General features: G+C 44.0%; 2 protein-coding genes and 1 non-coding gene across 13 annotated transcripts in view; 1 reads left to right on the top strand and 2 right to left on the bottom strand.

Annotated features, from left to right (window-relative positions):
* The window catches only part of BCAS3 (BCAS3 microtubule associated cell migration factor), a 727466-nt gene extending 721024 nt beyond the window's left edge, over nucleotides 1-6442 (bottom strand). For all 10 annotated transcript variants that reach the window (XM_055257582.2, XM_055257584.2, XM_055257583.2 and 7 more), the window contains exons 1-3: nucleotides 6335-6442; nucleotides 4713-4800; nucleotides 263-317 (exon numbers count right to left, since the gene is read on the bottom strand). In XM_055257582.2, coding sequence (XP_055113557.1) covers nucleotides 263-317; nucleotides 4713-4795 — 138 coding nt within the window. In that variant the 5' untranslated portion in view covers nucleotides 4796-4800; nucleotides 6335-6442. The remainder of the gene's footprint in view (nucleotides 1-262; nucleotides 318-4712; nucleotides 4801-6334) is intronic.
* Nucleotides 6443-19783: 13341 nt separating this feature from the next.
* PPM1D (protein phosphatase, Mg2+/Mn2+ dependent 1D) overlaps nucleotides 19784-25802 on the bottom strand; it is a 68516-nt gene continuing 62497 nt past the window's right edge. The window contains exon 6 of one of the 2 annotated variants that reach the window (XM_055257592.2): nucleotides 19784-21233. In XM_055257592.2, the coding sequence (XP_055113567.1) occupies nucleotides 20676-21233 (558 nt within the window). In that variant the 3' untranslated portion in view covers nucleotides 19784-20675. The remainder of the gene's footprint in view (nucleotides 21234-25802) is intronic. The other variant, XR_008653161.2, reaches the window with a different exon arrangement.
* LOC129470797 (U6 spliceosomal RNA) lies at nucleotides 21794-21898 on the top strand. Its single transcript, XR_008653326.1, has one exon. It is a non-coding gene; the product is annotated as a U6 spliceosomal RNA (small nuclear RNA).

Genomic DNA, 25802 nt, shown 5'->3' with positions numbered 1-25802 from the left:
TCCCAGGTCTCAAATCTCTACTAACAATTCACCTTGATTCTTCTTAGGAAGGCAAAGTCCTAAGGAATAATATTTATGCCACTGTCATCACAACACTGCAGCACATCTAAACAATAATGTAGTCCCACCCTACCAATGCTCAGGATGCTAAAACATCAAAAACCTTTCTGAAGTTGCTGGTACTAGTGTCAAGTTTAGGAAACCAAACATTTCAGAGCTCTCCTGACCAAACGGAAAGCTGAAAGCACATATAGACACTTACCTGTGGCACAACATCCTGCAGAAAAGTCACAACACTTTCCATGTAGGACTGCTCTCTGGAAAAGGGTGAAATGGACAACACTGGTCAGGAAAGCTTAATATAGAACATGAAAAAAGCTCTATTTACAAGCTTTAATAAAGTCACTTGTTTTTTGTTGTTGTTTGTTTTTGGGGTTTTTTTTGTTTGTTTTGTTTTGTTTTTTTTGAGACAAGGTTTCACTCTGTCACCCAGGCCGGAGTGCAGTCGTGCAATCTCGGCTCACTGCTGCCTCGACCTCCGGGGCTTAAGCAATCTTCCCACCTCAGGCTCCCAAGTAGCTGGGACTACAGACATGCGCCACCATGCCCAGCTAATTTTTGTATTTTTTGTAGAGATGGTGTTTCACCATGTTGCCCAGGCTGGTCTCAAACTTCTGAGCTCAAACGATCCTCCCGCCTCAGTCTTCCAAAGTGCTGGGATTACAGGCATCACTCATAATATTCAAAAAAGGCAAAAAAAAAAAAGGCTAACTCTTATCACCTGATATTTCTGCTAAACTACTTTCTCGTTTCATGGGTCTTTATACATGTTATTAAATGTAAATGGGCTTTTAACATTTTTAAACATTATCTCTTTTTAAAAGTCATGCTCTCCTAATTTGATAGAGACGGCTTCTAAGTCATATTTGGAGGAGTGATGACAGAGACCTAAGGTAGGACCTTCCTCTTGAGTCAGAGCAGAAGAATGCCCTAATTAGAGCAAGTAAAACTATTGCTGATGACTCACTATCTAGTGACCTTCTCCTTAAATTGGTTACAAACCTAGTCCCTTACCTGTATATAGCAGGTAAGTCTACATTTTCTGGTAGATACAGGCATTAGAAGCTATTAAGCCTTTACAGAACTTTTGGTATAGAAAAGACATGGAAAAAAATTAAAATGCCTAAAAATGAGGGAAAGCTGGATGCAGTAGCATGTGCCTGTAGTCCCAGCTATTTAGGAAGCTGAGGTGGGAGGATCACTTGAACCCAGAAGTTGGCAGCCAGGCTAGGCAACATAGCAAGACCCCATCTCTAAAAAACAAACAAACAAAAAAAGGGAAGGGGAAAAAACAACATTGTTAATTAAGTAAGGACACTAAATTAATGTATTTTAAATACAAAGTACATAAATTTCAGCAAGTGGAAAAAAACAATTTCTTCAAAACACTATTTTAGGCCAGGCCTGGTAGCTCACACCTGTAATCCCAGCACTTTGGCAGGCCAAGGTAAGTGGATAACTTGAGGTCAGGAGTTCAAGACCAGCCTGGCCAACATGGTGAAACCCCGTCTCTACTAAATATACAAAAATTAGCTGGACCTGGTGGTGCACCCTGTAATTCCAGGTGCTTGGGAGGCTGAAGCAGGAGAATAACTTGAACCCAGGAGGTGGAGGTTGCAGTGAGTCAAGATCACGCCACTGCACTCCAACTTGGGCAAAAAAGCAAGACTCTGTTTCAAAAAAACAACGAAAAAATCAAAATACTAATTCAAATCCATTTCGAGAGATGTGAAAAATCACGCTTGAAAATAATATGATTTATCATAAATCCTATTAAAAAAGCATTATGCCCTAGAGACCTACAAAAATCTATTAGGCCTAAAAAAGAAAATTATTAGGCTACCTCTCCAACCTCATTTTTTGCCACTCTCCTTATTCTGATTCAGCCATATGCAACTTCAATTCCTAGCACACACCAAATTCTTCTTTGAATCAAGACCTTTACACCACCTTTCTTTCTATCTGGATTCCTTCCCATCCCCTTCCCTTCCTTTTAGTTCTCCAGGTTAAGTGCTGCCTCCTTTCAGAGAGCTTCCAGGACAGCCTTACATGTATTCTCCTTTGTCACTCTCCATTGTAGTACACTGTGCACAATCACAGCCTGTCATTATTTTACTTATTTACTTGTTTGCTTCAGCCTAGTCAATCTGACGAAACACCATCTCTACCAAAAATACAAAAATTAGGCTGGGCGTGGTGGCTCAAACCTGTAATCCCAGCACTTTGGGAGACTGAGGCAGGTGGATCACCTGAGGTTGGGAGTTTGAGACCAACCTGGGCAACATGGGGAAACGCTGTCTCTACTAAAAAATACAAAATTAGCCAGACATGGTGGCGCATGCCTGTAATCCCAGCTAATCGGGAGGCTGAAGCAGGAGAATCACTTGAACCCGGGAGGCAGAGGTTGCGGTGAACCGAGATCGTGCCATTGCACTCCAGCCTGGGCAAAAAGAGTGAAACTCCATCTCAAAAAAAATATCTATATATACAAAAATTAGCCAGGCATGGTGATCCACATTTGTAATCCCAGTTACTTGGGAGTTTGAGGCAAGAGAATCAATTGAACCCAGAAGGCAGAGGTTGCAGTGAGCCAAGATCATGCCACTGCACTCCAGCCTGGGCAATGGAGCGAGACTGCATCTCCAAAAAAGAAAAAAATAATAATATATATACATATAAAATATATTTATTTATTTTATTTTTTTGGGAACGAAGTCTTGCTCTTGTCCCCCAGGCTGGAGTGCAATGGCACGATCTCAGCTCACTGCAACCTCCGCCTCCCAGGTTCAAGCGATTCTCCTGCCTCAGCCTCCCAAGTAGCTGGCATTATAGGCTCCTGCTACCATGCCCAGCCAAGTTTTGTATTTTTAGTACAGATGGGTTTTCTCCACGTTGGTCAGGCTGGTCTCGAACTCCCAACCTCAGGTGATCCGCCCACCTCAGCTTCCCAAAATGCTGGAATTACAGGCGTAAGCCACTGCGCCCAGCCATATATATTTTTTAAGACACAGTCTCACTCTGTCACCCAGGCTAGAGTGTAATGGCACAATCACAGCTTACCACAGCTTCAAGCTCCTGGGCCGAGGTGATCCTCCCATCTCAGCCTCCCGAGTAGCTAAGGCTCCAGGCGCCTGCCACAATGCCTGGCTAATTTTTGTATTTTTTTAAGGCATGAGGGTCTCGGGATGTTGTTCAGGCTGGTGTCAAACTCCTGGTTTCAAGCAATCCTCCCGTGTCAGCCTTCAAGTATACATATCTTTGGCCAGGCACGGTGGCTCACACATGTAATTCTAGCACTTTGGGAGGCCAAGACAGGCAGATCACCTGAGGTCAGGAGTTCAAGACCAGCCTGGCCAACATGGCAAAACCCCGTCTTTGCTAAAAATACAAAAATTGGGCAGGCCTGGTGGTGCTCGCCTGTAATCCCAGCTACTTGGGAGGCCGAGGCAGGAGAATCACTTGAATCTGGGAGGGAGAGGAGGGGGTGGAGGCTGCAGCGAGCCAAGATGGTGCCACTGCACTCCAACCTGGGCAACAGAGTGAGACTCCATCTAAAAAAAAAAACAGTATACATATCTTCAAACCATATTAGATTATAAACTCCTAGTAAGTATAGACATTCTTTGTCAAAGAATGCCAAAAACAGAGAAATATACTATGACACTTACTTTGAAACTTTCTGACAGAGACCTAGACTAAGAGATTCCTTTTATAGATAACACATGGATACACAGACGGGAACACCACACACTGGTGCCTATCAGAGTTGGGTGGGAGCGGGGAGAGGATCAGGAAAAATAACTAATGGGGACTATGCTTAATACCTGGGTGATGAAATAATCTGCACAACAAACCCCTATGACATGAGTTTCCCTATATAACGAACCTGCACATGTACCCTTGAACTTAAAAGTTAAAAGAGATACATTTTACATCACTGTCTGGTAAATACATACATACACATGAACATATCTATGTGCATGTCATGAAACAATACAAACTCTCAGCTTTATTTTCTATTATATTCTATTTCATTTTCTTTTTTTTTTTTTTTTTTTTGAGACAGAGTCTCACTCTATTGCCCAGGCTGGGGTGCAGTGGTGTGATCTCGGCTCACTGCAAGTTCCACTTCCCGGGTTCATGCCATTCTCCTGACTCAGCCTCCCGAGTAGCTGGGACTACAGGCGCCACCATACCCGGCTAATTTTTTGTATTTTTAGTAGAGACGGGGTTTCACTGTTTTAGCCAGGATGGTCTCAATCTCCTGATCTCGTGATCTGCCTGCCTGGGTCTCCCAAAGTACTCGGATTACAGGCATGAGCCACCACGCCCGGCCTCTATTTCATTTTCTACTACAACTCCTGACCCACTAAACTGATTTAACAATCCACTAATTTGTTAAACTTGGAGTTTGAAAACACTGCTCTTCAGGATTTAGCATAGTGCTCTTCATGTACTCTGTAAATGTGCTGAACACATCAACTTAACTCTCCAATTCTTCATTTGGTCTTGGCAATTATTATTATTCATCCCATAAAGCCAACAGTTAAAAGATTTTTACAAAAGTAACCACTGTTCATAAAGAAAACCTAAATGTTAGTATTCTGAGTAATCTTTTCTTCAGCTATTGGGTTTATCTGAAATGTGCTTACGTGACAGCCTGGGGGCGAACCACAACTCCACCAGTACAACGACTAGGTCTTCTTGGGGAATCTGTAGCCATAGCTTCATTCATAAAACCTGTTTCCAGAACAAAAAAAAAAACAGAAAAACATGGATCGTTGTTGGGGGTAGGGAGGAAGCTTTATGATTACTCACTAGAGATCCCTTGTCAAAAATGCCTCAAATGTAGGAAACTTTCCCAGAAATTCCTGTTACACCAGAAAGGGAAAAAAGGAGGAAGTAGGGTTTTAATTTTTTTCAAATTATAATGAGGTGTTTGGGGGGTTATTATTATTTTTGAGATAGAGTCTTGCTCTGTCGCCCAGGCTGGAGTTCAGTGGCACGATCTCTGCTCATGGCAATCTCCGCCTCCCAGGCTCAAGCAATTCTCCTGCCTCAGCCTCCCGAGTAGCTGGGATTACAGGCGAGTGCCACCATGCCGAGCTAAATTTTATATTTTTTTGTAGAGACGGGGTTTCACCATGTTGCCAAGGCTGGTCTCGAACTCCTGAGCTCAAGCGATCCATCTGCCTTAGCCTCCCAAAGTGCTGGGATTATAGGCTTGAGCCACTGCGCCCATCCTGTTTTGGTTTTTCATAGGACCAGGTCTCAGAACCACAAAACAATGTAAGAAAGACTCTTGCTGTACCCCTTGGTCTGTTGTTAACATAAATTACAAGGGTGAGAGAACCAGATCATGGGATGGGAATTTACTGAAATTTTATGTTGAGATAGTGAAAATACACATGGTACAATATTTCAAGACCAAACGGAACAAGTGACATGATACCACTCTACCTTCCAATTAAACCTCTTGGGAATCTATGAGTAAATCACAATTTAAATCACATTCGTAACCCCCTGCTACTGTAACAAATAAGTCAAGTAATTATTTGACTAGTAGTAAGTAGTCAAATAAGTAACATAAACTTATACGTTGTTACAGCCCTTTACCCCTTCCCGTCACATCAGTAAATCCTGATCCTAGAATGTTTCATGACCCTCTGAATCACTGAGATTTTAAGAGCATGGAGTCGGCTTGGTTAAGGTTCAAAGAGGACTGACAGCAATATCAAAGATCTCTCACAGGGTTCAGGGAAGCCCACAGCCTGGAACTCATCTTGAAGGCACCGAAAACCATCATTTTTAAGTAGGGAGCATTCACACCTGATGTGAAAACTCCAAACCTGTGCGCCCCACCTCCTACAACCAAAACACCCTCTGCCCCAACGAGCAGAGCCGCCACCTCCTCAGAGGATACCTGCACCTCCAGCCCCTCAGCCCTCTCATTCTCATCCCATTCTTGCTTTCTCGAACCACAGTCTCCCAAGCCCTGCCCTTTAAGGGCCCTGTCTCCTGGGGACGACCCTCGCCAGCCACTCAGGCCCCCGTCTCCTGAAAGACACTCGTACGGCGCTGCCCACTTAACCTCCAACACGGAGCCACCGCTGCCCCCGGCCGCCCTCCGGCCCCTTGCACTGCTCCCCTCCCCCTCCAGTATCGACACCTCTCTCCTGTCGAATTCCTGCCAGCCCGACCCGGTCCCCTCACGCCGCCAGTCCCTCGTCCTCCCCAAGCCTCCCCAAAGCCAAAGCCCTGCCAGCCCTCTCACCGGCCGCCCCGCCGGTTAACGCTAGTCTCCAGCTCTAGGCTCACTGTTTGGAGTCTCCCCGCGTGATTGACGGCAGCCACTTCCTACCACGCCTCAGCGGAACCACCCCCTCTAGCCAATCCCAGAAGCAAACCGGCTACGGCCGGGCACCGCCCTTGGAGGTCAGCTTCGCCAACCAGCAAGTAAGAAAGAGGCGAACCCGCCCCCTGAATGTGTCCAATCCGCTGGGGCTAGAGGGAAAACACAACAGCATGTAAGTTCGGGTGAAGCCGACGTGTCAGGTTCGGTTGCGAACGCAGGCAGCTGGGGAATAATTACGAACATGTACATTTTTTTGGAAGACAGAACCTTCGTGGCTTTGAAAAGAAAAGCAACGTGATCCAGACTCCTGTCCCGCTCACGTGAGCGTTTCAGGTTGGAGCCGGAGGACAGGGAGACTGGTCTGTTTACATCGAATTCTCGCGACAGCTGGTTCGAAGCTCGGAGCACGTGGACATGGCAGCTGCCAATCACTTTTAGCTGGCCACTCACCCGTCCCACACCCGCCTTCTGCCCAGCCCTTGGCAATGTGTTTACCTTCCGGGAGCCTAGGCTGGCTCGCGCCGGCGATCAGCCGAGGAAGGGTTGATCTGAATAAGGGGCACTGCCGGTAATCTCAACAATTTGAGCTAGGTTTGTAGACCACGCCTGACCCCTTCCTTGCCTCAGTTTCCATCTCCCTTGTTGTTGAGGATTGAGATCTCGCCATTGTCATTTCATCAGTTACATTTATTAATATAAGTAGAATAATACTGACTGACTTCTTGAACACTCAGCACAGGCCTTCCTATACTTCATATACAGTACTTTAATGTATTATCAAATTTAATGCCAGCGACAGGTCCGTGAGGGTATAGCTTATTAACAGGCATGGTGGGCTGGGCGCGGTGGCTCACGCCTGTAATCCCAACATTTTGGGAAGCCTAGGCGGGAAGATCGCTTGAGGCCGGGAGTTCTAGAACAGCCTGGACAACATGAAGAAACTCCGTCTCTACTAAAAATAGCCAGGTGTGGTGGCCGATGCCTGTAATCCTAGCTACTCGGAAGGCTGAGGCAGAAGAATTTCTTGAACCCAGGAGGCGGAGATTGCAGTGAGCCTAGATCACGCCATTGCCCTCCAGCACTTTAGCCTGGGTGACAGAGAGTCCCTCTCAAGATGATAGATAGATAGATGATAGATAGATAGATGATAAATAGATAGATAGATAGATAGATAGATAGATAGATAGATAGATAGATGATAGATAGATGATAGATAGATAAATGTTTTTTTTTTTTTTTTTGAGACGGAGCCTTGCTCTGTCACCCAGGCTGGAGTGCAGTGGCGCGATCTCGGTTCACTACAAGCTCCGCCTCCCGGGTTCACGCCATTCTCCTGCCTCAGCCTCTCCGAGTAGCTGGGACTACAGGCGCCCGCCACCACGCCCGGCTAATTTTTTTTGTATTTTTAGTAGAGACAGGGTTTCACCGTGGTCTCAATCTCCTGTCCTCATGATCCGCCCGCCTCGGCCTCCCAAAGTGCTGGGATTACAAGCGTGAGCCACCGCGCCCGGCCGATAGATAAAATTTTAAAAAATTTAAAAAAAAAAAACAACGAAAGAAAAGGCCGGGCGCGGTGGCTCACGCCTGTAATCCCAGCACTTTGGGAGGCCGAGGCGGGCGGATCACGAGGTCAGGAGATCGAGACCATACTGGCTAACACGGTGAAACCCCGTCTCTACTAAAAATACAAAAAAATTAGCCGGGCGAGGTGGCAGGCGCCTGTAGTCCCAGCTACGTGGGAGGCTGAGGCAGGAGAATGGCGTGAACCCCGGGGGGCGGAGCCTGCAGTGAGCCGAGATTGCACCACTGCACTCCAGCCTGGGTGAAAGAGCGAGACTCCGTCTCAAAAAAAAAAAAAAAAAAAAAGAAAGAAAAGGCCGGGCGCGGTGGCTCACACCTGTAATCCCAGCACTTTGGGAGGCTGAGAGGGGCGGATCACTTGAGGTCAGGAGGTCAAGACCAGCCTTGCCAACATTGTGAAACTCTGTCTCTACTAAAAATACAAAAACTAGCGGGTTTTGATGGTACACGCCTGTAATCCCAACTACTCAGGAGGCTGAGGCAGGAGAAACGCTGGAACCTGGGAGGTGGAGGTTGCGGTGAGCCAAGATTGCACCGTTGCACTCCAGCCTGGGCAACAAGAGCGAAACTCCGTCTCAAGAAAAAAAAAAAAAAAGAAAGAAATTTCTCCAAATGAACTGCCAACCAGTTCTAATTACCCCATTTTATTATCCACAAAGATGGTTTGAGATTCTCTCATGAGCCTTCACTGGAGATAAAACGTGTGGTGAGGCCGGGCGCGGTGGCTCACGCCCGTAATCCCAGCACTTTGGGAGGCCGAGGCGGGCGGATCACGAGGTGAGGAGATCGAGACCACGGTGAAACCCCGTCTCTACTAAAAAAATACAAAAAAATTAGCCGGGCACGGTGGCGGGCGCCTGTAGCTACTCGGGAGGCTGAGGCAGGAGAATGGCCCGAACCCGGGAGGGAGCTTGCAGTGAGCCGAGATCGCGCCACTGCACTCCAGCCTGGGCGACAGAGCGAGACTCCATCTCAAAAAAAAAAAAAAAAAAAGTGTGGTGATCATATTTTTTAATGGAAGTAACTAGTGGGTGCTTTGTACGTGCTGCCAGCTCATGAGTCACTTCAAAGTACAGAGACGTGGAGAAACTCTTCACTGAACTATTTGTTCTTGCTACCTAGCAATCCCAGCTACGAAACTCATTTTTAGAGGAAAAGGGTAACTTTAAGGGAGTTCTTTGTTCTTCCAATTGCCACCTTGGCCCAGTATAATAAACTACTAATGACCAAGACTGTTAGGTAACTAGAGCACCCTAATGGCGCTGGTTCCGGGTTCTTCTTCCTCAATGCAAGCCCACCAAAGGAAAAACCAATCAGAGAGAGGTGTTTTTCCCGCCTCGCTCTAAGCCCCACCCCAACCAATCACAAACATCCACGCAGCCCTCCTGGGCATAAAAGAAGCAAACCCCGCATCTCTCTCTCTCTCTCTCTCTCTCTCTCTCTCTCTCTCTCTCTCTCTCTCCCCCTCCCTCCCTCCCTCCCTCCCTCCCTCCCTCCCTCCCTCCCTCTCTCCCTCTCTCTCTCCTCTCTCTCCTCTCTCTCCTCTCTCTCCTCTCTCTCCTCTCTCTCCTCTCTCTCCTCTCTCTCCTCTCTCGTGTTCTGCCCAGCCCAGACTGCTGCCTCCAATAAAGATCTCTTGGCTGAGCCGGTGTGCCGTGGTCTTCAGCCTGAGCGTCACTCTTTCAAAGACTGCCTCTCATATGACCCTACAGAACAAAAAAACTAAATCCCTAGAGAATACTCAGGGAGCTGTCCATATACAAACCAAATTTCAATATCAGTGTGTACTTTCTGGTGTGTTTTTGTTTTGGTTAGGATTCTTCTTTTGGTTTGTTTGTTTGTTTGTTAAGCCTTAAGTTATTGCCTCACTGACCCAGGCCACCAGACGCACTTGAATAATGATCCTGTGATTTCAGCAGCAGAGAAATAACCTGTTTTCACACAAACTGTGGTGAACATTAGTATTTTAATTTTCAGTGAAGTATTTTTAAAAGTTTAAAAAATAAAACCCCATCACTTTTCTCTAAAATCCTCTAGCTGTAGCTAGGATTTTATCTTGTAAGATAAAAATACATTGATTACTCACGATATTGACTTTTTCTGATGCATTCATTAGGTCAAAATTTTTAAACACTGCCTTTCATATTAATCTCCTAAAAAGTAGAAACCCAAAATTCGTAGAATAGCAAAACCAACATAATCCAAAATCCTATCACCCCACCTCTATTAATTACAATTAGTGCCTGCCATTTGTCCATCCTGAATACTAGGTACTAGGTAATCATGCTTTCTAAAACAGCATTTTCCCATAATTTCTATTCAAAATTTTAAGTCTTTGCAGTTGTTTATTATGTTAGATCCCTCTGCTTATTCCCAAGTCCAGCAAACATCCTGAAGATGGCCAGGCGTGGTGGCTCATGCCTGTAATCCCAGCACTTTGGGAGGCTGAGCCGGGAGGATCACCTGAGGTCAGGAGTTCGAGACCAGCCTGGCCAACATGGTGAAACCCCGTCTCTACTAAAAATACAAAAGTTAGCCGGGTGTGGTGCACGCCTGTAATCCCAGCTACTCAAGAGGCTGAGGCAGGAGAATTGCTTGAACCCAGGAGGGGGAAGTTGCAGTGAGCCAAGATCACGCCACTGCACTCTAGTCTGGGCAACAGAGCAAGACCCTGTCTCAAAAAAAAAATGCTGAAGACATGGTGATTATTTTCCTTTAGTTGTTCATTCCCTTGAAACCACCTAGTATCTATAAAGTGGTCATAGAATTTATCATCTTGTCAGGACACTTTTGTGAAATGAGGCTCTTCTAATCGTTACACCAAAAAAAAAAAAAAAAGTAAACTAGGACTGCCCCAGGCAAACTATTAAGTATGGTCATCCCTGTCACTCAGGCTAGAGTACAGTGGTGCAATCAGAATTCACTACAGCCTCAACCTTCTCGGTTCAAGGGATCCTCCTGCCTCAGCCCAGGTGCGTACCACCACACCCAGCTAATTTTTAAATTTTTTTGTAAAGACAGGGTCTCACTTTGTTACCCAGGCTGGTCTCAAACTCCTGGGTTCAACCAATCTGCCTGCCTTTGCCTCCCAAAGTGTTGGGAGTTGCAGTTGCAGTACAGGAGTGAGCCACAGCCAGGCCAAGTATGGTCATTCTTTATCTCTGACACATCAGTGCTGCTTTGTAACTGCTTATAATTCTATTGCCTGTAACTAAAATGTAACAAAATCTCTTTACCAGAAACGATTATTTGTTTCATTTATTCTCCATGATGCTCCATGATTCACTAACAGGAACAATTAAATGTCGGAGCTCCTACTATTTGCCAGGCACAGTGGTGTCAGAGGCCTTTGAACTGAAGCCACTCCATCTTGAAGAGGGGCTGTGTAAAATGAGGCTGAGACCTACTGGGCTGCATTGCCAGGAGGTTAGGACTTCTAAGTCACAGGATCAGATAGGAGGTCAGCACAAGACACAGGTCATAAAGACCTTAACTAATAAAACAGGTTGCGGGAAAGAAGCCTGCCAAAACCCACCAAAACCAAGAAGAGGGCAACAGGAATGACCTCTGGTTATCCTCACTGCTCATTATACGCGAATTATAATACATTAGCATGCTAAAAGACACTCCTACCAGGGCCAGGATAGTTTACGAATACCATGGCAGTGTCAGGCGGCTACCATACACGGTCTAAAAAGGGGAGGAACCCTCAGTTTTGAGAATTGCCCACCCCTTTCCCGGAAAAGTCATGAATAATCCACCCCTTGTTTAGCATATAATCAAGAAATAACCATAAAAATGGCCAACTAGCAGCTCATCCTGCTGCTCTATGGAAGAGGCATTCTTTACTCCTTTACTTTCCTAATAAACTTGCTTTCACTTTATGGACTCACCCCGAATTTTTTCTTGTGCAAGAGCCAAGAACCCTATCTTGGGGTCTGGATCAGGACCCCTTTCCATTAACAGTAGCTCAGGCCTGGAATCCCAACACTTTGGGTGGCTGAGGCGGGAGGATTGCTTGAGTCTAGGAGTTTGAGACCAGCCTGGTCAACATAGTGAGACCCCATCTCTACAAAAAAAGTAAAAATTATCTGAGCATGGTGGCCCATGCCTTTAGTCCTAGCTGCTTGGGAGGCTGAGGCGGCGGGATCACTGGAGTCCAAGAGTTCAAAGCTGCAGTGAGTTGTGATTGTGCCACTGCACTCCACACTGGGCAACCAAATGAGACCCTGTCTCTCCAGAAAAAAAAAGAAAAAAAAGACCGAAAACACCAACCATAGACAGTTATAAAGATACAGGAAAGTGAAACTGCTGACAAGGACCAAATCCTTCTTTTTTTTTTTTTTTTGAGACGGAGTCTCGCTGTCGTCCAAGCTGGAGTGCAGTGGCGCAATCTCGGCTCACTGCAGGCTCCACCCCCCGGGGTTCACGCCATTCTCCTGCCTCAGCCTCCCGAGTAGCTGGGACTACAGGCGCCCGCCACCTCGCCCGGCTAATTTTTTGTATTTTTAGTAGAAACAGGGTTTCACTGTGTTAGCCAGGATGGTCTCGATCTCCTGACCTCGTGATCTGCCCGCCTCGGCCTCCCAAAGTGCTGGGATTACAGGCATGAGCCACCATGCCCAGCCCAAATCTTGTTTTTGTTGTTGTTTCGTTTTGTTTTGAAACAGAGTCTTCCCTTGGTCACCCAGGCTGGAGTGCAGTGGCTCAATCTCGGCTCACTGCAACCTCTGCCTCCTGGGTTCAAGTGATTCTCCTGCCTCAGTCTCCTGAGTAGCTGGGATTACAGGTGCACTCCATCGCGCGCACGCCACCTGCCCAGCTAATTTTTGTATTTTTAGTAGAGACGTGTTTTCACCATGTTGGCAGAGCTGGTCTCATACTCCTGAGCTCAGGTGATCCACCTGCCTCGGTCTTCCAAACTGCTGGGATTACAGGCGTGAGCTACCATGCCCAGCCCTCAAACCTTAGTTTTATCAACTATTTAAAAAATACACAAGGTGGTCAGGCATGGTGGCACATGCCTGTAATCCAGCATTTTGGGAGGCCAAGGTGGGTGTATCACCTGAGGTCAGGAGTTTGAGACCAGCCTGGCCAACATGGTGAAACCCCGTTTCTACTAAATATACAAAAATTAGCCAGGCGTGGTGGTGCGCACCTGTAGTCCCAGCTACTCAGGAGGCTGAGGCAGGAGAATCACGTGAACCCAGGAGGCAGAGGTTGCAGTGAGCCGAGATTGAGCCACTGCACTGCAGCTTGGGCATGACAGAGCAAGACTCTGTCTCAAAAAAATAAAAAAGCCACTTCCTCTGGTCTTCATGTTTTCTTTCTTTTTTTTCTTCCTTTTTTTTTGAGACGGAGTCTTGCTTTGTCTTGGCTCACTACAACCTCCACCTCTTGGGTTCATGCAATTCTCCTGCCTCAACCTCCTGAGTAGCTGGGATTACAGGCATGCGCCATCATGCCTGGCTAATTTTTTTACTTTTAGTAGAGACGGGGTTTGACCATGTTGGCCAGGCTGGTCTCAGACTCCTGACTTCAAGTGATCCACCCACCTCGGCCTCCCAAAGTGCTGGGATTACAGGTGGAGCTACCATGCCCGGCCCTATCATGGTTTCTGAAGAGAAATATGCAGTCATTTAAGTTAGTCCTGTGTAGGTCAGTATGCATTATATTTTTCCTCTGGTGGCTTTCAAGATTGTTTTTCTCTATAGTTTTTAGTAATTTGGTTATGTCAGGATTTCTTAATGTTTTCTGTTTGGGGATTTGCTGGGCTTGAATTTGTAGGTTTATGACTTTCACTAGACTTAGGATGCTTTAAAGCCATCTTTTATTATTATTATTATTATTATTATTATTATTATTATTATTAGAGTCAGGGTCTCACTCTGTTGCGAAGGCTGGAATGCAGTGGCCCGATCTCGGCTCAATTCAACCTCCACCTCCCGGGTTCAAGTGATTCTTCTGCCTTAGCCTCCTGAGTAGCTGGGACTACAGGCGTCCGCCACCATGCCTGGCTAATTTTTGTATTTTTAGTAGAGACAGGGTTTCACCATGTTGGCCAGAATGGTCTCAAACTCCTAACCTTAAGTGATCCACCCACCTTAGCCTCTCAAAGTGCTGGGAATACAGGCATATTCCATGCTCAGCCTAGATTTTTTTTTTTTTTTTTAGCACCACATTCTTCTCTGTTTCCATTTGTTTTTGTTTTTGCAACGAAGTCTCACTTTGTCACCTAGGCTGGAGTGCAGTGGTACATTCTCGGCTCACTGCCAACCTCTGCCTCCCAGGTTCAAGCAATTCTCCTGCCTTAGCCTCCCAAGTAGCTGGGACTACAGGTGTGCGCCACCTTGCCCAGCTAATTTTTGTATTTTTAGTAGAGATGGGGTTTCACCATGTTGGCCAGGCTGGTCTCAAACTCCTGACCTCAGGTGATCCCCCCACCTCAGCGTCCCAAAGAGCTGGGATTACAGGCATGAGCCACCGCACCCGACCTGTTTTCAGTTTGTTATTTTGGGTTTTGTGTAAGAGACAGGGCCTAGCTATGCTGTCCAGGCTGGAGTCCAGTAGCTATTCACAGGTGTGATCATGGCACACTATAGCCTGGAACCCTTGGGCTCAAGCAGTCCTCCCACCTCAGCTTCCTGAGTAGCTAGGACTACAGGAATGCACCACCATACCCAGGTTGCTTTAACTCTTTTTCCTTTTGCTAAAACTTGTGTTACTTTTATTATTTATTTTTGAGGCAGTGTCTCACTCTGTTGCCCAGGCTGGTGTGCAGTGGTGTGATCACGGCTCACTGAAGCCTCAACCCCCTGGGCCCAAGCGATCCTCCTACCTCAGACTCCAGAGTAGCTGGGACTACAGGCACATGCCACCACACCTGGCTAGTAACGTTTCTACACTCCACTTTTAGTCATAGAACATTGATTCTAAATAGCCTATAAGTGTATGTACATTGTAATCCCTAATGCAACCACTAATACTGCCTACATATTTTGTCTCAAAGATTAAAATTTGCCTAGCACTTTGGGAGGCCGAGGCAGGAGGATCACTTGAGGCCAGGAATTTAAGACCAGCCTGAGCAATACAGTGAGACCTTGTCTCTAAGGAAATTTTAAAAATCCGCCAGTTGTGGTGATATGCACCTGTAGTCCCAGCTACTCGGGAAGCTGAGATGGGAGGATCACTTGAACCCAGGAGTTAAAGGTTACAGTGAGCTATGATTGTGCCACTGCACTCCACAGCCTGGGGACAGTGAGACCCTGTAAAAAAAAAAAAATTATTCTCAACTTTGTTAGTGAGATAGTTTATTTAGGGGCAAAATACATTAAGATGCTTTACTCCACTAGAGCAATCTGCCAGACGTCTGGAAGATGAAAATAACATTGCTCACTAATGCTATTACCAAAACATAGCTAGTGCACACCTCACTAAAACAATGTTACACACGCTGTATTTCAGGATATCAATGCCTTTAACTTCTAGGTTGTGATAGTCTCCTTCCAGATGACACTTAAAAACGCCCACCTCCTAGAATTCATGCCTTGTGTAGGAGTCTCCCACGTTGTAGCTGACTTGGTCTGTGTGCCAACAAAATACAGAATTGGTATGACACTTCCAGAGGCTCGGTTACAAAAAACATCGTGCCTTCTTCCTTGCCCTCTGGTGTTGCTTGCTCTGGGGGCAAATAACTGCCATGTTGTGAGAGGCCCTCTGGAGGGGAACATGTGGCAACAAACAGGTCTCCTGCCAACAGCTGTGAGTCTTGAGGGAAGCAGATCTTCTAGCCCCAGTGACACCTTCAAAAGATTGCAGCCCTGGTTGGTAGCTTGACCAAAACCACGAGACTATCACTCAGCTAAACCACTCTCAGATTTCTGAGGCTCAGGAACTGGAGATAATATTTGTTGTTTTAAACTGCTAAATTTCGAGATATTTTGTAGCAATGAATACATATTTTAATCCTTGTGGCATAAGACATACAGATCAAGAATTATCTTCTGCAAAATACTGAAAATAACCAGAATGTGTGGACATGGTTAAATAATGGCATAGTTGGCTGGGCACGGTGGCTCATGCCTGTAATCCCAGCACTTTGGGAGGCCTAGGCTGGTGGATCATGAGGTCAAGAGATCAAGACCATCCTGGCCAACATGGTGAAAACCCGTCTCTATGAAAAATACAAAACTTAGCCAGGCATGGTGGCACGCACCTGTAGTCGCAGCTACTCGGGAGGCTGAGGCAAGAGAATCGCTTGAACCCGGGAGGCAGAGGTTGCAGTGAGCCGAGATCGCACCACTGCACTCCAGCTCAGGCAACAAAAGCGAAACTTCGTCTCGAAAAAAAGAAAAAAAAAAAAAAAATGGCATAGTTAACTTACATTTGTAGACTTAAATACTAAAGAATGAGGCTCTTTGATGTACTGATACAGAAAAATCTTTAAGAAATAAGGTTAAGAGAAACACATAATCATTGCATGTCTATGCATAGACTACTGCTGAAAGAATACACACAAAAAATAGGGGGAAATGTTGACTGTCTTGGGGCCTGAGGTAGGGGACTTTACATTATGTATCATTTTACACATCATGAACTTTCCATTACTACTGATTTATGTGTTACATAGACAAATAAAATTTAAGAAAAACAAACATTAAAGCATTATTTGTGATTGCATAACATCTTTGACTCCCTTAAAGAGTAGGTCTAACCACAGCCCTAGGAACACATACAAAAAATAAGTAATTTTAACATATACAGTTGTGTCTCAAGAAGGTTTCCAATATTAGATAGCTACTATTATGGTATAGAATTAGATCTATTGCACTAAAAAATAATGTGATGTAGGGAAGAATGCTGTGACACTTTTTACATTAAACAATTGATTTGAAAAATACAGATTACATAATCTATTTTACAACTACTGGCAAAAAAGAAAAAAAAGTAAAAAATAAGAAGTAGCTACACTGATTTTTTTTTTTTTTTTAATTTTGAGACAGGGTCTCACTTTGTTGCCCAGGCTGGAGTGCAGTGGCATGATCATGGCTCACTGCAGCCTCCACCTCCCAGGCTCAAGCGATCCTCCCACCTCAGCTTCCTGGGTAGCTGGGACCACAGGCATACAACACCATGTCCAGTTAATTATTTTTTTTGTAGAGATGGGGTATCCCTACATTTTCCAGGCTGGTCTCAAACTCCTGGGCTCAGGCAATTCTCCCACCTCAGCCTCCCAAAGTGTCAGGAATACAGGCAGCAGACACCACACCTGGCCTAAATGGATTTTTTTTTTTTTTTTTTTGAGATGGAGTTGCACTTTATCACCCAGGCTGGAGTGCACTGGCTCAATCTCGGCTCACTGCAACCTCCGCCTCCCGGGTTCAACTGATTCTCCTGCCTCAGCCTCCCAAGTAGCTGGGATTACAGACACATGCCACCACGCCCAGCTAATTTTTGTATTTTTAGTAGAGACGGGGTTTCACCATGTCGGCCAGGCTGGTCTCAATCTCACCTCGTGATCCACCCACCTTGGTCTCCCAAAGTGCTGGGATTACAGGTGTGAGCCACCGTGCTCGGCCTGGATTTCAATATGTATTTAGATTTGCTGGTGTTTTTGTTGTTGTTTTGTTTAGACAGGGTCTTACTCTGTCGCCCAAGCTGGAGTGCAGTGGCATGAGCATATCTCATTGCAGCCTAAATCTCCCAGGCTCAAGTAATCATCCCACCTCAGCCTCCCAAGTGGGTGGGACTACAGGCATGTGACACCACACCTGGCTTGCTGGGTTTTCACGTGGTGCAGCTAGGATGGTATTACAGGTGTACAAGATGGAAAAGACCTTCACAATGAACAGACTCCAGAAGTGTCTGCTAGTTGCTATCTCTCTCGTAAAGATCTGAAAAAACTTAGTTTTCCTATGGAAAACAGGTATGTTTCCAACAACACAGTTTGTAGCATATTGTAGGTGCACGACATTGAATTCATGAATTAACTCTTGAATCTCTCAATGACAGATCTTGTTCCAAATTAATAAATTAAAAATTATTGGCCGGGCGTGGTGGCTCACGCTTGTAATCCCAGCACTTTGGGAGGCCGAGGCGGGCAGATCACGAGGTCAGGAGATCGAGACCACGGTGAAACCCCGTCTCCACTAAAAATACAAAAAAATTAGCCGGGCGTAGTGGCGGGCGCCTGTAGTCCCAGCTACTCGGAGAGGCTGAGGCAGGAGAATGGCATGAACCTGGGAGGCGGAGCTTGCAGTGAGCCGAGAGCGCGCCACTGCACTCCAGCCTGGGCGACAGAGCGAGACTCCGTCTCAAAAAAAAAAAAAAAAAAAAAAAATCTCACTGTACAAGTCATATCAAAATTACATAGTTTTAGTATTAATTCCCTTTAGATTTTTTCCTGTATTACCGAAGTATACAGCGTTTTATTCATTTTAAATCGCTACATATTTTACATAATGCTTATAAGCCATAACTGACTTAATCACATTATTTAGTTTCTTTTTTTTTTTTTTTTTTTTCTGAGATGGAGTCTCACTCTGTCGCCAGGCTGGAGTGCAGTGGCACCATCTCAGCTCACTGCAACCTCCGCCTCCCGGGCTCAAGTGATTCCCCTGCCTCAGCCTCACGAGTACTGAGACTACAGGCGTGCACCACCATGCCTGGCTAATTTTTTGTATTTTAGTAGAGATGGGGTTTCACCATGTTGGCCAAGATGGTCTCGATTGCCTGACTTTGTGATCTGCCCTCCTTGGCCTCCCAAAGTGCTGGGATTACAGGCATGAGCCACCACACCTGACCTATTTCAATCTATACGATATTAAAATAAAAAATTCAGTGTGCAAAAATGAAGACTTTAAGTTGTATTTTAAAATCACTCTAAGCCAGGCACAATGGCTCACACCTATAATCCCAGCACTTTGGGAGGCCCAGGTGGGTGGATCACCTGAGGTCAGAAGTTCAAAACCAGCCTGGCCAACATGGTGAAACCCTGTCTCTACTAAAAATACAAAAATGGCTGCGCACGGCGGCTCACGCCTGTAATCCCAGTACTTTGGGAGGCCGAGGCGGGTGGGTCACGAGGTCAGGAGATCGAGACCAGCCTGACCGATGTGAAACCCCATCTCTACTAAAAATAGAAAAATTGGCTGGGCATGGTGGCACGTGCCTGTAATCTCAGCTACTCAGGAGGCTGAGGCAGGAGAATCGCATGAACCCAGGAGGCAGAGGTTGCAGGGAGCCGAGATCGCACCACTGCACTCCAGCCTGGACAACAGAGCTAGACTCCATCTCAAAAAAAAAAAAAAATTTAGCCAGGTGTGGTGGCACGCACCTATAATCCCAGCTTCTGGGGAGAGAGTCTGAGGCAGAAGAATCACTTGAACTCAGGAGGAAGAGGTTGCAGTGAGCCAAGATCGCACCACTGGGTGACAGAGACTCCATCTCAAACAAACAAACAAAATAATAAATAAATAAAATAAACTCACTCTAAAGCATGATCATGGCACAACAGAATGTTAATCCAGGTTAAGCATCCCTAATCTGAAAATCCGAAATCCAAAATGCTCCAGAATCAGAAACGTTTTCAGAGCAGGCATGATGCTCAAAGGAAGTGCTCATTAGAGCATTTTGAATTTCAGATTAGGAACACTCAAAAGCTCAGTATAAAGCAAATATTCTGAAATTTTAAAAAATCTGACACTTCTGGTCCCGAGCATTTTGGATAAGGGATACTCAACTTCTACATACCATTAAAATAAACCAACAACTACAAATTCAGCAACATGAGGAACAGTTCACTGATTTATTAGATGAATATATACCCATATAATCAATGAAAACTGTATGATATAAAATAATTTAAGAAATGTTGGGAATTAGCAGCACCATCTGTTATTGAAATAGCAAGGAAAACTTCACATATTTTAAGCAAACACGAGAAGGGAATAACTACTTTAAGACCTAATAATGCCATTGGTCTGGGATGAAAAAGAAGGGAATTGTTTTAGATTGTTTTAGGCAAACACACTTCCTTCTATGCCGAAGATTTAGTAAGCGTATCTGATGACTAAGGTTTTAGAAAAATGCTACTGATGTCAGAGATACTGCATAGTATTTTAATTGGGACAAGACTAACTGTAGCATGGCTCAACACTTCTATGAAAAATTTAGTTCTGAATTATGAAATCAGAAATAAAAAATAATGTTTAAAAGACACATTAAGTCAAACACAGGTCACTATGAAAATACATCACTTTTCCAGTCTGCTTAATAACTTACTTTAAAAAGTTGCACAGTTTTCAAGACAAGTGGCTTATACAAATTTTTTAATAAGTATTTTAAAAAGTTTAAATGTTTTTCTAAAATCTAATAGATTCTTTTGATTTCTTTAAACATTTAGCCCTGTTGTCACAATTACTGTGTATCAGAGTAAGAGACTGAATTTGTGTGGATACAAATTTACACAAATTTTACAGCAACTTATACCCTAACATCTATAAAATCCACATTTATAATACAAGCAAGTACAAGGCCAGGATAAAACTGCTGAATTCCAAAAAGTCAAACTGTACATTCTTTTAATTTTGTCCCCTTAAAAAAAGTTCAACTTCGGCACCAAATTTAAAAAGCCCTCTTATATCCTAAGTTTGGAAAAACCTCATTTCCCAGATGCATTTCAGCAAACACAAACAGTTTTCCTGTGTTGATGAAGTAAAGGATTTCCAATTTTCTTTTGGCCCCTAAGTCTGCGTCGCATGGTGAGTTTAACAGAGTTCTTTCGCTGTGAGGTTGTGGGGAGACTTGCAGGCTGAGCACCACTACTTCGACTTAAGCCATTTCGTCTATGCTTCTTCATCAGGGGGCCAGAATTGGACTCTTCTAATGTCCTTTTAAAGTTTGTTGGAGGGGTTCTTTCAATTTCTTGGGCTTTCATTTGGCCAGGAGTTGACATCTTCAAATTTTTTTGGTCCATGACAGTGTTTGTTGAATTAGTAGGCACAAGGCCAACTGGAAGGCTATTATTCAAAGAATCATGTATCCTTAAAGTCAGGGCTTTAGCGCAATTTTCTTCAAGTGGTTCTGGATCTTTTGAGGGTATGACTACACCCTGGACATTCCCTCGAGCTATCTCAGTTGAAACCTCTAAAAAATTCTCTGAGAAGGCATTGCTACGAACCAGGGCAGGTATATGGTCCTTAGAGTTCAGCCTTGGCCATGGATCCTCCTCCAGTGACTGAAAAATAAGAAGGTAAAACAAATAAGAAAAAAATTTATCCTAGAACTCAACAAACCTATGCATGTGATATTAGGCTTCTTATGAAGTTAGTAGGATGGCAAAAACATGGTATGCATTCACTAATTCGTTCACCTTCTATTTACTGAACTATGTGTTAAGGTTTAATGGGAGGAACCTGAGTGAGAAGACAATATAAAGGTAAGAATGACATTGAATTCTGTCTTCAGGGTAACAGATGAAATTATAAAGTAATCTATTCAAGTGGGTGAAAATTCACGTGGTCACAAGTATTTTCTATCCATTGGCAGGTAACCAAAAATAAAGATACATTAAGGAACAAGATTTCAAAACAAACCCTCAAAATTAACCATAGGCACACATTCACTCTTCCACTATTCTGTACCCAAACACGGAGAAGATCAAAAGTATCGCATTCTCTGTGTGCACTTTAATTTTACATTTGGTAATAACATAATGCTGATTAAATTGCTCTATTTTTCATAAAAGTCATATTTTTCCATAAGAACCATCAAAAAACTGCTTTAAGATGCCATTAAGTGCTTACTACAGCAGCACATATACTAAAATTGGAATGATACAAAGAAGATTAGCATGGCCCCTGTGCAAACATGACACAAATTCATGGAGCGTTCCCTATTTCAAAAAAGAAAAAAAAAAGCTTTAAAAAATCTCAATTTTTGGCCGGGAACAGTGGCTAACCCCTGTAATGCCAGCACTTTGGGAGGTCGAGGCAGGCGGATCATTTGAGGTCAGGAGTTCAAAACCAGCCTGGCCAACATGGTGAAACCCTGTCTCTACTAAAAATACAAAAATTAGCCAGGCATGGTGGTGCGCACCTGTAATCCCAGCTACTCTGGAGGCTGAGACAGGAGAACTGCTTGAGCCCAGGAGGTGGAGGCTGCAGAGAGCAGAGATCGCACCACTGCACTCCAGCCTGGGGGACAGAGTGAGACTCCGTCTCACAATAAGTAAATAAATAAACAAATAAATAAATAAATATTAAAATTAAAAATAAAAATCTCAATTTTCTAGTAATGAAAACTAGTGTAACCAATGGAGGGGATGGTAGCATCTCAGTAGGATAAGCAACAAATTTGTGGTTTTTTGGCTTATATCCTATCTCCTAAATTCTAATTTCTGAGTATGTAGTGTGGAAAGCAATATAACATTAAAGCACATTATTAAAGCAAAGTACAACATTAAAGCAACTATGTCACAATGGTCATAATGGAAACTCAGATGAATGCTGCTTTGCATCCATCCTGCAAACACTAGATACTGCCCTGTGATTTCACAAAAGTAGTACACATGGGACCATACTGAGAATGGTTAGGGAAATTCCCAATTGATGAAAACAAATGAGAATTATCCAAGGCACTTTATTGTTTTTAAAAATGCTGTTTTTACAATGCTTCATGTCAATCTAGATATGCACCACTACTTTGAGTGTAGTGCTCTAAATCTACATATACTCAGAATATCCGCTCACCTCCAGATAAGAACATTCTTACTATCAAACCCAGCTCTTCCAAAGTAATAACATTTCATAAAATCATTGTCTTAATAATTTATCAAGGTCCAGAGTTAAAGCATAAATACTCTCTCCCCCAAACATATAAAATTTTCCTCAAGTGGACTCTCAATCAAATGTATCAAAATACTAATAGATTCTGAAAAGCCCAAGCAGAGCAGCAAATGAAGACGTATTTATCTGATCCTTCTCTGAAATAAAATCTCCTATAAATAAACACTTTTCCTTTTTTTTTTTTTTTGAGATGGAGTTTCGCTCTTGTTGCCCAGGCTGGAGTGCAATGGCGTGATCTTGGCTCACCACAACCTCCGCCTCCCAGGTTCAAGGGATTCTCCTGCCTCAGCCTCCCGAGTAGCTAGGACTACAGGCATGTGCCACCACACCCAGCTCATTTTTTTTTTGTATTTTTAGTAGAGACAGGGTTTCTCATGTTGGTCAGGCTGGTCTCGATCTCCTGACCTCAGGTGATCTGCCCGCCTCGGCCTCTCAAAGTGCTGTGATAACAGGCGTGAGCCACCGCGCCCAGCCTGAATATACAACTTTCTTAAAAGTGCTATATAAAAGTATACTTATAATAGGAATGTTTCCTTTAATTTGTCTAGAGTTAAAAAGAAAGGGAAATAAGGGAGGCAGGGAGGTTCAAAAAATAAAATGAAAGGGAAATTGAAGGCATCCAGAAGCTTCCTTTTTGCTTTTTTTGAGACTGAGTCTTGCTCTGTCACCCAGGCTGGAGTGCAGTGGCACTATCTCTGCTCACTGCAACATCTGCCTCCCGGGTTCAAGCGATTCTCCCACCTCACCCTCCCGCGTAGCTGGGGTTAGAGGTGCCCGCCACCATGCCCAGCTAATTTTTGTATTTTCAGTAGAGATGGGGTTTCATCATGTTGGCCAGGCTGGTCTCAAATTCCTGACCTTAAGTGATCCACGGCACCCGGCCCAGAAACTTGTTTCTAAAATGATCTCAATCTAATCATAGATATGAATATGCTTTACTGAAAAACATATGTGTGTGTATATGTATGTGTATATATGTATGTGTGTATATGTGTATAGATAGATAGATAGATAGATAGATAGATAGATAGACAGACAGACAGACAGACAGACAGACTTTAGGACCAATGGACACTGAAGAAAAGGACAAAGAATTTCTAGTTACTAATCTGGTACTGGCTCAAATATATCACTTGTCTGTTTTTTTTGTTTTTGTTTTTGTTTGTTTTTGAGACAGAGTTTCGTTCTTGTTGCCCAGGCTGGAGTGCAATGGCACAGTCTTGGCTCAATGCAACCTCTGCCTCCTGGGTTCAAGCGATTCTCCTGCCTCAGCCTCCCAAGTAGTTGGGATCACAGGCACCCACCACCACACCCAGCTAACTTTTGTATTCTTAGTAAAGACAGGATTTCACCATGTTGGCCAGGCTGGTCTCAAACTCCTGACCTCGGGTGATCTGCCTGCCTCGGCCTCCCAAAGTGCTGGGATTATAGGCACATGTCACCACACCCAGCTAATTTTTGTATTTTTAGTAGATACAGGGTTTCACCATATTGGCCAGCCTGGTCTCGAACTCCTGACCTTGTGATCTGCCCGCCTCGGCCTCCCAAAGTGCTGGGATTACACGCATGAGCCACCGCGCTCAGCCTAAATGCACAGAATATTATTCTGACACCACAGGTGTGCTGGCTTCCCTTCCCCTACTTTCTCCTCGAACGTTTCTGAAGGAAATTCTCTTTTTATTGGCATTCTGTGGGAATACACTGCATCTGTTAGCACAGGCAACTGTTTAGACCTCTTAGATATACCCCAGGTTAATTTGTATTGCTAAGGCCTGCATGTTCGTAAAACAGTTATGTGATACTGAGGTTACCCCCTAAAAATACATACTTTAAAAATGTTCACTGCTTCAGAGATCAACTTTCTCCTCCCATCTACCCTGTAATCCAATATTAAACAATTAATTACAAACTGTGCCTAAAACACAACTAAAACTAAGTTTTAATTTTCTGAAACTCTTTGCTCTCTTCCCCATTCCATTCTTAAAGATGTTAGCTTGTAAAACATAGCTAAATTTAGTTTTGCCCTAAACAAAGGACAGAGAAAGGAATGTGTGTCATAGTAATCTATCTTACTTAAACAAAGGCTTTCCCACTATCTCCATCCCAAAACAAAGACTAATTTATGTGAGAATTCAAATAGAAGCTGACATGTTTACAGACAAATCTAGTCTCAAATGCCTTGTCTAAATGTGAATAAGTCTCTGAAACTATTCAACATTAACCAAATTATAATTAAATTTATCTCTATGTTACTAAACATGAAATAACTTTAATAATGATGTAAATTAAATATAGTCGGGAGTACTCACCTTTATGTCAATTAAAGTAAATAAAACAAACCAAAAACAATTTCTTGGGCAGAAATTTGTCTTTTGTTAGTTGTTAGATCAGAGCCAACAATACTAATTATTCTGAATTAATCTAAATATTTTCCCATATTTGGGCAGGGCCAATGGGTTAACAAATAACTATACCTGCATATGGCAAACATACGCCTTCTTATCTTTACTTTAGTAGTATTATTAGGTCATTATCAGAATTATTATTATTATTATTTTTTGAGATGGAGTCTTGCTCTGTCAGCAGGCTGGAGTGCAGTGACGCGATCTCAGCTCACTGCAACCTCTATCTCCCGGGTTCAAGCAATTCCCTGCCTCTGCCTCCCAAGTAGCTGGGATTACAGGCAAGAGCCACCACGCCCAGCTAAATTTTGTATTTTAGTAGAGATGGGGTTTCACCATGTTGGCTAAGATGGTCTCGATCTCCTGACCTCGTGATCTGGGTGCCTCTGCCTCCCAAAGTGCTGGGATTACAGGCATGAGCCACCACGCCCGGCCCAGAATTTAAGTAATTTTTTTTTTTTTTTGAGATGAAGTTTTGCTGTTGTTGCCCAGGCTGGAGTGCAATGGCATGATCTTGGCTCACCGCAACCTCTGCCTCCTGGGTTCAAGTGATTCTCC

The sequence above is a fragment of the Symphalangus syndactylus genome, chromosome 20, assembly GCF_028878055.3.
Source record: "Symphalangus syndactylus isolate Jambi chromosome 20, NHGRI_mSymSyn1-v2.1_pri, whole genome shotgun sequence".
Lineage (NCBI taxonomy): Eukaryota > Metazoa > Chordata > Mammalia > Primates > Hylobatidae > Symphalangus > Symphalangus syndactylus.
The sequence above is the reverse complement of the archived record's forward strand: the minus strand, read 5'-3'. Positions and strand labels throughout refer to the sequence as shown.